Below are 13138 nucleotides of genomic sequence, written 5' to 3'. Positions count from 1 at the left end.
TTTGTGTTTGAAATGACAGATGATCATTGATTGAATTCCTGAAAGACAAGAAAAACACAAAACGAGGAGTACTTCAATCTGCTGCACGAATATTAATCCTATCAGATTTGTATTAGGATCAAGTGTCTATTCCAAGAAATGTGTCAACAGGGCATGTCATGGGACGAAGAGCTTCCACAGGATTTATGTACATGTAGGCTTACATGCATGTAAAGTATGTGTGACGCTCAGATTAAGGAAAGAAGAGGAGGTACTCTCAACCTACGTGTGTACAGTGTCAAATAATCAAAATATGGTGAGTGAATGCTACAAAACGTCATAAAAATCTGAGTTCAAGTAAGTATAGCTACAGTACAAAGTAACCTACGTAAATCATCTGAGAAAGGTATGTACTAGGGCTGGGCGGTATCCAGATTTTTTTATATTGTGATACCGTCCCTCTCTCATCCCGGGATTTACGGTATTATAGGCTTAGTACACAAGGGGGTGCCAAAAAACGCAAAGAAGCCCATTGGGTGTCGATTACCAGAATGCTAACAAGATTAGCACAAGTAATAGCACATTTCCATGGAGGCTGCTAGCTAAATATGCTAACGAGTGCAAATGAAAATAAACGAATTGCAAAGACAGGCAATCCAGCTCATAAAGTCATACATATATAGGTAGGCGCTACCGAATCACATTTTTGCAGAGTATGGACATGTACAAGCGAATGTGAACGTGAGACATTGTGCAAATGAACAAAGTTTTGATGCATGCTTGTCTGAAGGAAGAACAGTACTGTGTACACGCTGTGTCTGTGTGGAGTCTGGAGTTGCTAGGGGAACGGGCCTACCTGCTCTGCTAGGAGAAGATGACGGAGGAGCAGATGGGCCGAGAACAGAGAGGAGAAAAAAATGCAAGGAAATCAAGATGGTGGCAGCTGTACAGATAACTCATCCAAAAGGCTTTGACTTCTCAAACACGGCAGAAAGCTAACACAATATGATGCCTCGTCACCTTATTCATTCAGCCACTTACTTATATAACTAGCAAGCTAAACTTAGGGGTCGCGTTAATGCAGAATTCTTTGTTTTTCATGCAGGAAAAAAAGATAAAACGCAGCCACACAAATAAATGAGCTCACACTGAAAAAGCATGGTATTTTTTGCAAAAACGATGCATGGCCATCATATTTTTAAAGTTTATCATAGAAAGAACGTAGCCAGCTACAGTTCCTAATGTTTTGTTTGAAGTTAATCTTGCACAGATCTAAAATGCTTCTTGTTGTAATGTCTGCTCGGCATCAAACTAATTTTGTGCCTCAGGTTTATTTCTTCACGAATGGGCATTCTATCAGCAGACTGCACTCTGACTGATGTGTAGCTACTTCTCTCTGGTACTTTTCTTGGAGTAGCCAGCCTATTTTCTCCGGTAAAATGCTAGATTAACTTTAAGCAAAACATTAGGAAATGTAGCTGGCTACATTCTTTCTATGATAAACATTAGAAATATGATGGCCATGCTTCGTTTTTGCAACAACAACAAAAACGATGCTCATTTACTTGTGTGGCTGCCAGCCAAATAGCGTTGCACTTCTGTTGTCATCTGATGACGATGAGCTATTTTCTGCCGAATGTGTTGCATTAATGTATCTTCTGTGAAGGAAAACTATAGTTGCACGCCCCTGATCACTCTATTGAAGCAAAAAAACACTTTCAATATAAAACGTGACCCCTGTCAATACACAGCTGGACTCACCTGCTCCCACTTTCTCCTGTTGTACTATTTACAAACAAACATGTGACTGGCTCAACTGTTCTGGGGAACTACGGTTAGCTTCATAATGTAAAATAATGTGACAGGTGAGATGAAGAACGCAATCTGCTTTATCTCCTAACATATTGCACAAGTTGACTGCAGGTATTTACTTCAAAAGTTGCTACAAATATAAAAATGTATTGAAAAACTTCAAAGGAATAGTTTCAACGGTATTGATGGTATTGAAAAACCATCCCATGGCTATTTCCAAATACCCCGGTATACCGCCCATGCCTAGTATGTACTGTAGACCTAAATCTGTTCAAGACTAGGGCCACAGCTATAAGGAGGCTGTGAAAGTAGGGATATGCTGCTGGTAAGTAAAATAAGCAGCCCTGCTGTTAGCCTACAGCTAGAGAAGTGTTGCATAACAGAGGGGCCCTGATCCCCCTTGTGCATCTAGTTTGTTCACAATGGGGTTTCAGGGAAAAGTGCACAGTCATTATCTGCAGAAAGAAGGAAAGGGGAAGGGGGGGGCGGAAAGAAGGAAAGCATGAATGCAGGGTAAGGAAGAAGCATTACCAGTCAGAGAACCAATCAGACAGACAAACCTTGACCAGTGAGGTATAGCCTAGGCCTAGTGCATTATAAAGTGTTGTGTAACCCTGACTATTGGAGGTTTCGTGCAGTCAATTCATTAGCTGCAGAAAGAAGTAAGGAAAGCATGAATGGAGGGTAAAGAAGTAACGTAAGATGAAGGACGTAAGATGAAGAAAGATGAACCAGTCAGACAGCTTACGAATGTGAACCTCTTAATCAGTGGCATTATTATAACTGCTAGTAGAGTTGTAACTTTTAAAATGTTACACAATGCAGTGTAAGGAAGAAGTATGAAAAGGTCCGACAGCTTGTGAATGTGAAACTCTTAAATCAGTGGGGGATTATCAAGGTGCATTATCAAGTGGCATAACCACAGTGTGAGTTAAAGCCTAAACCTTTCACAATGTTCAGCCGTATTGCACCCTGATTAAAAGTTGTCAGATTGGCAAGAACATGAAAGATAAGTATGTATTAAAACTTGTATATCAATGCAGATAAATTGGCCTATAAACTATATAGGCCTACAGTTAGACTATCTGATTGCATCCCAGTGCAATGCATTAAGGACATTGGTGTTACAATGCCTTCAGAATGTATTCAGAATCCTTAATTTATTCCACATTTTGTTGTGTTACAGCCAAAATTAAAAATGGATTAAAAAAATATATACATATATATATCTTACCCATCTTCACACAATACCCCATAATGACAAAGTGAAAACATGTTTTAGAAAATAAGCATTTGGAGATATTTCTGAAATACAGAAATAGCTCATTTACAATGTGTTCGGAAAGTATTCAGACCCCTTCACTTTTTCGACATTTTGTTACATTACAGCCTTATTCTAAAATGGATCAGGCCTTTATGGTAGAGTGGCCAGACGGAAGCCACTCCTCAGTAAAAGGCACATGACAGCCCGCTTGGAGTTTGCCAAAAGGCACCTAATGGACTCTCAGACCATGAGAAACAAGATTCTCTGGTCTGACTGGGGCAAAGGTTCACCATCCAACAGGACAACGACCCTAAGCACACAGCCAAGACAACGCAGGAGTGGCTTCAGGACAAGTCTCTGAATGTTCTTGAGTGGCCCAGCCAGAGCCCGGACTTGAACCCGATCTAACATCTCTGGAGAGACCTGAGAATAGCTGTGCAGCAACGCTCCCCATCAAACCTGACAGAACTTGAGAGGATCTGAAAAGAAGAATGGGAGAAACTCCCCAAATACATGTGTGCCAAGCTTGTAGCGTCAGACCCAAGAAGACTTGAGGGATGTAATCGCTGCCAAAGGTGCTTTAACAAAGGACTGAGTAAAGGGTATGAATACTTATGTAAATGTAATATTTCAGTTTTTTAATTTGAATACATTTGCAAAATCTTCTAAAAACCTGTTTTTGCTTCGTCATTATGGGGTATTGTGTGTAGATTGATGAGGGTGTAAAAAACTATTTAATCCATTTTAGAATAAGGCTGTAACGTAACAAATGTGGAAATAGTAAATACTTTGTAGAAGCACCTTTGGCAGTGATTATAGCTGTGAGTCTTTCTGGGTAGGTCTCTAAGAGCTTTCCACACCTGGATTGTGCAACATTTGCCCATTATTCTTTTCTAAATTCTTGAAGCTTGGTTGTTGATCATTGTTAGACAAGCATTTTCAATTCTTGCCATAGATTTTCAAGTAGATTTAAGTCAAAACTATAACTCGGCCACTCCGGAACATTCACTGTCTTCTTGGCAAATCCAGTGTAGATTTGGCCTTGTCTTTTAGGTTATTGTCCTGCTGAAAGGTGAATTCATCTACCATTGTCTGATGGAAAGCACACTGAACCAGATTTTCTTCTAGGAGTTTGCCTGTGCTTAACTCCATTCCGTTCCTTTTTATTCTGAAAAACTCCCCAGTCCTTAACGATTACAAACATAACCATAACATGATGCAGCCACTACAATACCTGAAAATATGGAGAGTGGTACTCAGTAATGTGTTGCATTGGATTTTCCCCATACATAACACTTTGTTTTCAGGACAAAAATGTGCCTTGTTGCAAACAGGATAGATTTTTTAGAATATTTTTATTCTGTAAAGGCTTCCTTCTTTTCAATCTGTTAATTAAGTCAGTAACTACAATGTTGTTGATCCATCCTCAGTTTTCTCCTATCACAGCCATTAAACTCTGTAACTGTTTTAAAGTCACAATTGGCCTCATGGTGAAATCCCTGTGCGGTTTCCTTCCTCTCCGGCAACGGAGTTAGGAGGGGCGCGTGTATCTTTGTAGTGACTGGTTGTATTGATACACCATCCAAAGTGTAATTAATAACTTCACCATGCTCAAAGGGATATTCTATGTTTGTTTTTTTACCCATCTACCAATAGGTGCCCTTCTTTGCGAGGCATTGGAACACCTCACTGGTCTTTGTGGTTGAATCTGTGTTTGAAATTCACTGCTAGACTGAGGGACCTTACAGATCATTGTATGTGTGGGGTATAGAGATTGGTAATCATTCAAAAATCATGTTAAACACTATTATTGTACACAGAGTGAGTCCATGCAACTTATTATGTGACTTGTTAAGCAATTTCTTACTCCTGAACTTATTTAGGCTTGGCATAACAAAGGGGCTGAATACTTATTGACTAAAGACAGCTTTTCATTTTTTATGAATTTGTAATAATTTCGAAAAACATAACTCCACTTTCACATTATGGGGTATTCTGTGTAGGCCAGTGACAAAAAAATCTCAATTTCATCCATTTTAAATTCAGGCTATAACAAAACAAAATGTGAGGAAAGAAAAGTCAAGGGGAGTGAATACTTTCTGAAGGCACTGTAGAGGTGGGTTCTGAGATATGTAGAATTGAGGTGAGTGATGTCAAAACTAACAAGAAGAACCTTGTAGATGTTAATCTATAACTCATATATTGTGAAGGAGAGGTGAGGCATTGAGTGCAGTAATCAAGTAACTTGTGCTTGACACTTTAACAACCGGCTCAAGATGACATCCTCCTTAGGTTCAAACATGATATACAGCCTGGAAATAATCAGTCAGTCAAACAGTCAGTCAACAGACAAACTGGCTATTCCTCAAAGGTTTGTGGTTATTTGGCCTGCAGGCATGATAGCTCCAGGAGAAAGAGAAACAACATGCTCTCTCTTTGACAGTTGAGTGATTTTTTGGTTTTCACTGAGTGTTCAAACACAACCACGGGACACACCGTGCTCCAGGCTCGAGGAAACGGGCATTCCAATGTGTGTGTGTCACTGTACTAGTACTCTCTGTGTGTGTGTGTCATTAGGCCTACGAGAAGACCAATTTCTGTTTTTAATTTGTATGGTGGACTAGTATTAGGGACATTTTTCAACAGTGACACAATTACTTCCTTAATGGGCCACTCTGTGATATTTACATCCTTGTAAACTGTCCAACCCCATCATAGGCCAAAACATAAGGTTGTTTTATCCTCTAATTGGAAATAAGGGGTAAACTATCAATACTCAAGTCATTTACATGATGTGCACAAGTCCATGTTATTCAATAGTACCTTGGGGTTTCGATAACGCTTGTCCAGCTGAAACATTGTAATAACATGGAATAGCTAACTGTATCCCGCTGTGAGACATATTTTATAAATGTATCTGAGTCATAACAGGTCTATCCAGCTGTCAGTTGGAACAACAACAACAGTAAGAGAAAATAACAGAGAAGAGAGAACAGAGAACAGAACAGAACATTGCTTTGGACACTTGGAAGAGAACATAATATTGGACCAAAACCAAGTGAGTGGTTATCGTGGTGAGCTACTAACCCTTTCTATTCTACTGTGTTCTTTAGACTTTTAAAAATGGTTTAAAAAAATGAAATCCCAATTAAATACAATTTTGTTTTTTGAAATGCTCAAATAATAAACCAAACTTATATTAGGCAATACTTAATGGCATGATTGTGTTATTAAAATCAGTTGAAAATATGAACAAGGCTATAAAGAATAGATGGCTTAAAAGAAAATGACGTCAACCCCTCCAAGCACCCCTCAAAATGTTTATGAAACACAAACAAGAGTGTACACAGTGTAGCATACATAATAGAGCAGAGCCTCAATAAACTTATAAAACGGACCAATTCATGCGCGCAATAGCGTACATAAAACGCAACTAAACCATTTTAAGGACAATAATCGAATAGCCCATAACCCATTGAATGATCAGATTTGAACGAGAAGTAGGACACAACAGATGTTCACATATGGAGGATTTCGATGCATTATGATGACGATACAGTTCAATGCCTCTAATACAGTCCAATGCCTCCAATGTTTGAGCAGCGTAGCCTATATTCTATGTAAAGTAGAAGAAAGGAAAAATAATTTAAAAGTCGTCATTTACCATGTCGTTCCGGCTGTTGAGGTATTTTTCGACTTCTGATAAACTTCTCACTGCTGAGTCGGCGCTGGGCATAATCACCGTGTTCGCCTTGCGGTCCGTTTTAGGAACTGTGGTCGGTGTAGTGTTCCGTTCTCCAAATGTTTCATCATCTGTAGTCTCCCACCATGTCGACCAACCCTTCACACACTGATCTGACCACTCTGGTTTCTCCTTTCCAACAACTAAAATACAAGAAAAGGATGTGCACTCCGACTCTTTAAGGTCTGCGGAGCACGAGGATGAGGAGTTAACTCTATCGTTCCACCCTCCACGTAGTCCTAGCCTCTTCCGAGTGGTCGTAACTAGTTACCACAGCCACAAAGTCCTAAACCCCGCCTACTTCTACAATTTATCTTCTTAAAATATGATGTCATATTATTTAGTAGATTCAATGGTTGTAAAGATGGGGAGAGGTCTGCCCGGAATAAAGATATGCTTAGTTTTTTTGACCTCACACACCACAAAGTCCTACAGGCTCTAGTTTTATCTTATCTTGATTATTGTCATATGGTCAAGTGTTGCAAAGAAAGACCTAGATAAACTGCAGTTGGCCTGGAACAGAGGCACATCTTGCTCTGCATTGTAATCAGAGGGCGTCACTTCTTGTTTTTATAAGAAACATGTGTTGTTTGCATAGTCAACTTACACACAGCACTGACACACACACTTACCCAATCAGACATGCCACAAGGGGTGTTTTCACAGTCCCCAGGTCCAGAACAAATTCAAGGAAGCGTACAGTATTATACAGAGCCATGAGTGCATGGAACTCCATTCTATCTCATATAGTGCAAGTGATCAGCAAAGTTGGTTTCAAAAAACAAATAAAGCAACACCTCACAGCACAACGCCTCTCCCCCATGTGATCTACTTGTGTGTATGTACTGAGATGTCTGTGTAACTGATAGATGCACACACCCTACATGTTAATGTTTTTAAATGTATGTCAATTGTAAAGTCTTTTGTCTGTAATGTATTTTTTGTTATGTGTCGGACCCCAGTAAGACTAGCTGTCGCCATTGGCGTCAGCTAATGGGGATCCTAATAAATCAAATCAAACATGAAGGACGTCAAATATGCTGGGATGCATCATACAACACCGTCAGCTTGCCTCAGCCGTGGAGAACCTGAAGAATATATTTTCAGCTCCACCAGTTACATGCCACTTGATTGGGAACTATTGTTGTTGGCTTGCATTGCATTTGATGTGACACTGTACAGTAACAATGTATTTGTGTATTAATATTTCTCCTTCCTGTGCAGTGCCTGAGATGGTGGCAGAGGTGCTGTAGAGCCACCACAAGCTGATGGAACCTGGAGGGCTCATGGAATGACCTCATGTACAATCAGTACTGCATGTGCAGCAAGAACACGCACAACATGAACGTCAGTCGAAACTACTTTAGCAAGGTACAGGGCCTGACGGACAACCTGGCCAAGCAACTGTGGATAGTGCTGCAGCGCGCCATGGGCAAGGCTGGAGGCCACAGTGAGCAGTGAAGTTGGTGCAGTGCTTCCCAACACATTACAATACCTTGACAGGTTCTTCAAGCTCTACCACAACACTGTGTCCACGAGAGTGCAGGAACTGGCTGCAGAGGACCTGACGGCCAACAAGATTGTGTCCCTTCTCACCTGGGTCCTCAAATAATACTTACAAAAGTAAGTCTGTACTGCACTCTGTGACTCATGTATAGGGCCCTGTGTTTTGGTTAATCATGTCACATGACCTGGATTTTAACCTTTATTTAAAGGTATACTCAGCGAAGTTGCACGAGCAGCACCACAGATATTGCGACGAGCGAGATGCAAGACTTTGCACTCACACAGTCACACACCGTATCTGCGCATGTGCACAAGTTCACTTCACACAGTTGTAGATAAGGGACAACGTGGTAGATAAGGGACTGAGACAGCTGAGAAGTTGAGCCTTGTTAGTAGTTGCAGAAATTGACCCACTCAGCTGTTTACTTTCTGCATCTACTTCATATCGCTGAGTCTACCTTTAAACCTTTTTCATCAAACTGTCCCCCTTTATTTGTATGTCAGATGGTCCAGCACCACCTTCATTCCATTGCTTTCATTTTTGGTCTAATTCTAATTTCTGGAAAAGGCTTAAAATAAAGGTTAAAATCCAGGTCATGTGACATGCTTAACCAAAAGACAGGGCACTATACATCAGTCACAGAGAGGACAGTACAGGCTTACTTTTGTAAGGACCCAGGTGAGGAGGGACACAATCTTGTTGGCCGTCAGGTCATGTCGCATCAGTGATATATGGGTCATATTACTATAGTTAGTAGGCCAAATTGTTCGGATGCTACAGACGTTTTTGTGAGAAGACAGATTTTCGGGATGTCTCTTGGTCTGACAAACAGCACTGTAGCTCTGCCACTTTCAACCGCAGATGCGTAAGGCCGACATCGGCGGATGAGGTGGATTGAGATGCAGCCCATGCAAAACAGATATTTCTAGCTCAAACTGACAGATTTGATAGGGATTGTTTTTAATCATGGGTGCGACAAAAGACTCTTAATGTTAATTAAGGAGATGCTGTCCCAGCTCACACAAGCCAAGACTTGTGAAAGACTACTTACTTTACTGAGGGGCTGCCTGGCCCTCCTAGGCCCCCAGGTCCTGCCATTATTGGGTCAGTGGGAACTGACTTCTTTGGCCCCCAAGCTCCCCTCGGACAGGATGGTGCTCCTCGGGAGATTCCCCCTTTCAAAAATGTGCTTATTAACTGTATACATGTTGCAATCCCAGCCAACTGACACTCTAGCGCATGCTGATGATAAGTCCAATAGTGTATACCCCTATTTATTTATTTTTTATTGGTTGACTGTCTTTAGTACAAATCAAATCAAATTGTATTTGTCACATGCGCCGAATACAACAGGTGTAGACCTTACAGTGAAATGCTTACTTACAAGCCCTTAACCAACAATGCAGTTTGAATCACAAAAAAATACAATATAAAATAATACAAAATAAAAGTAACAAATAATTAAAGAGAGGCAGTAAAAATAACAATAGCGAGGCTATATACAGGGGGTACCGGTACCAAGTCAATGTGCGGGGGGACCGGTTAGTCGAGGTAATTGGGGTAATATGTACATGTAGGTAGAGTTATTAAAGTGACTATGCATAGATAATAAACAGAGAGTAGCAGCAGCGTAAAAGAGGGGTGGGGGGCAATGCAAATAGTCTGGGTAGCCATTTGATTAGATGTTCAGGAATCTTATGGCTTGGGGGGTAGAAGCTGTTTAGAAGCCTCTTGGACCTAGACTTGGCGCTCCGGTACCGCTTGCCGTGCGGTAGCAGAGAGAACAGTCTATGACTAGGGTGGCTGGAGTCTTTGACAATTTTTAGGGCCTTCCTCTGACACCGCCAGGTATAGAGGTCCTGGATGACGTACTGGGCCGTACACACTACCCTCTGTAGTGCCTTGCGGTCGGAGGCCGAGCAGTTGCCATACCAGGCAGTGATGCAACCAGTCAGGATGCTCTCGATGGTGCAGCTGTAGAACCTTTTGAGGATCTGAGGACCCATGCCCAGTCTCCTTAGGGGGAATAGGTTTTGTCGTGCCCTCTTCACGACTGTCCTGGTGTGCTTGGACCATGTTTGTTTGTTGGTGATGTGGACACCAAGGAACTTGGGTACGGTGAAGTTGTCAGGTACGGTGAAGTAAGCAGAAATTGAAATTAAGCCCGCTAGCCTGAGGTTAGTACTTTTCGGCACCGGGCTAGTACACATTGTGGTCTACTAGCCCAGCTGGCCAGTGCCCAAAATCCTGAAGTTCCATCACTATAATAATAATATGCCATTTAGCAGATGCTTTTATCCAAAGCGACTTACAGTCATGCGTGCATACATTTGTTTGTGTATGGGTGGTCCCGGGGATCGAACCCACTACCTTGGCATTACAAGCGCCGTGCTCTACCAGCTGAGCTACAGAGGACCACATCTGAAAGTAACCTTACTGTAGCATCTCTAGACCACTTAGTTTCCCAGAGTTGTTGGTTAAAGAAATTGAGGCTGATGCGACAAACTGGGATACAGTATATCTATATGATACCTGGAAGACTATGGCTGGGACGGTGGTCTGGTGGTGCCCATCTTAATCAGCCTCTGGCTCCTTATAATAATATATAATAAATGCCATTTAGCAGATGCTTTAATCCAAAGCGATTTACAGTCATGCGTGCATACATTTTATATATGGGTGGCCAAGGGAATCCACAACGCTGGTTGTGCAAGCGCCATGCTCTACCAACTGAGGCATACAGGACCTTTCTGCCCGTCTGTCTTGTCCGTCAGCAGAGCCTTGTGCAGCCCTTCTGTGATGTTGAACTGTGGAAGGGTGAGAGAGTGCAAGCTGGTCATTCTGCACAACTCAAACTTGTTTGTCTTAAATAACTATAATAATAATAGCTCTGGGTGACTCATCATCTCCACACTGGAACACAATCACAGTCAGATATATAAATGAGAGAACATGTATGTATGGACATTCACACACAACAATGTACCTACACAAGCACGCACAGCAATACCTGAATCTACATTTTACACACAAATAAACTCACGAACAGTCACGAGCGCAGACACCTGCAGCCAATTCCTGCAACCTCTTGGACACGGTGTTGTGGTAGCGCTTGAAAGAACCTGTCAAGGTGTTATAATGTGTTGGGAAGCACTGCACCAACTTCACTGCTCACTGTGGCCTCCAGCCTTGCCCATGGCGCGCTGCAGCACTATCCACAGTTGCTTGGCCAGGTTGTCCGTCAGGCCCTGTACCTTGCTAAAGTAGTTTCGACTGACGTTCATGTTGTGCGTGTTCTTGCTGCACATGCAGTACTGATTGTACATGAGGTCATTCCATGAGCCCTCCAGGTTCCATCAGCTTGTGGTGGCTCTACAGCACCTCTGCCACCATCTCAGGCACTGCACAGGAAGGATAAATATTAATACACAAATACATTGTTACTGTACAGTGTCACATCAAATGCAATGCAAGCCAACAATAATAGTTCCCAATCAAGTGGCATGTAACTGGTGCAGTTGAAACATACATATATTCTTCAGGTTCTCCACGGCTGAGGCAAGCTGACGGTGTTGTATGATGCATCGCAGCATATTCTACGTCCTTCAGGTTCTCAGTGGTGTTGATTCTTTGCTTCCAGTCATTGCTGACTTCTGCCACAGAGTTTTGGATGTCCTTCAAGTCCCCCAGGGCATTGTGGAGCTGACGGAGTCCTGGATGGACCCGTCTAAATGGGAGTGGATTGCAGCCTGGAGAGTGGGGACAGACAATTGTAAATGGTTTAGACAGGGTTTAACATTTATCAAAGGGCAGTACAGATTCACAAAATGCAGCCTAATGTCAAAGCTAAACAAATTATTTTCGACCTTCAGTAGTGCTTCCACTAAAACTCCAGATCTAACTGGGTGATCAATAAGTCATGGGATTTACGTCAGTTGCTAGGTCTCAGCAGGTGAATGATTCCTTTTATAATGATTATGCTAGCTATGGCTCCATGCAGAATCAAGCTAGCTAGCTTAAAAATAGCTTGCAAAATAACTTTACCTAATCCATTTCGGGAGCTAGCATCAGACTACAACAAAAATATAAATGCAACATGCAACAATTTCATTGATTTTACTGAGTTACAGTTCATATGAGGAAATCAATCAATTGAAATAAATAAATTAGGCCCTAATCTATGGATTTCACATGACTGGGAATACAGATATGCATCTGTTCGGCACAGATACCTTAAAAAAATTGGGCCTCACATTGGGCCTCAGGATCTCGTCATGGTATGTTTGTCCATTCAAATTGCCATCGATAAAATGCAATTGGGTTAGTTGTCCGTAGCTTATGCCTGGCCATACCACAACCCCACCGCCACCATGGGGCACTCTGTTCACAACATTGACATCAGCAAACCGCTCGCCCACACGATGCCATACACATGGTCTGCGGTTGTGAGGCCGGTTGGACGTACTGCCAAATTCTCTAAAACAACGTTGGAGGTGGCTTATGGTAGAGAAATGAACATTCAATTCTATGGCAACAGCTCTGGTGGACATTCCTGCAGTCAGCATGCCAATTGCACGCTCCCTCAAAGCTTGAGACATCTGTGGCATTGTGTTGTGTGACAAAACTGCACATTTTAGATTGGCCTTTTATTTTCCCCAGCACAAGGTACACCTGTGTAATGATCCTGCTGTTTAATCAGCTTCCTGATATGCCACACAATGAAAACAAAGCAAATGGATCCAACAAGTTTGTAGAGTCACATGCTTGATGTAGTCATTGGGTGCTAGGAATATGGGACCAAATACTCAACTTTTGACTACTTTAATACACATAA

The 13138-nt window shown here is 41.8% G+C and overlaps 1 protein-coding gene across 1 annotated transcript in view; it reads right to left on the bottom strand.

Moving 5' to 3' along the window:
• LOC121577086 (transmembrane and coiled-coil domain protein 3-like) overlaps positions 1–7042 on the bottom strand; it is a 41245-nt gene extending 34203 nt beyond the window's left edge. Inside the window, exon 1 of the mRNA XM_041890856.2 lies at positions 6720–7042. Within this exon, the coding sequence (XP_041746790.1) occupies positions 6720–6791 (72 nt within the window). The 5' untranslated portion in view covers positions 6792–7042. The remainder of the gene's footprint in view (positions 1–6719) is intronic.
• Between the last annotated feature and the right edge of the window lie 6096 nt (positions 7043–13138).

Source organism: Coregonus clupeaformis, chromosome 11 (assembly GCF_020615455.1).
Source record: "Coregonus clupeaformis isolate EN_2021a chromosome 11, ASM2061545v1, whole genome shotgun sequence".
Classification (NCBI taxonomy): domain Eukaryota; kingdom Metazoa; phylum Chordata; class Actinopteri; order Salmoniformes; family Salmonidae; genus Coregonus; species Coregonus clupeaformis.
This window is presented reverse-complemented; position numbering and strand designations above follow the sequence as displayed.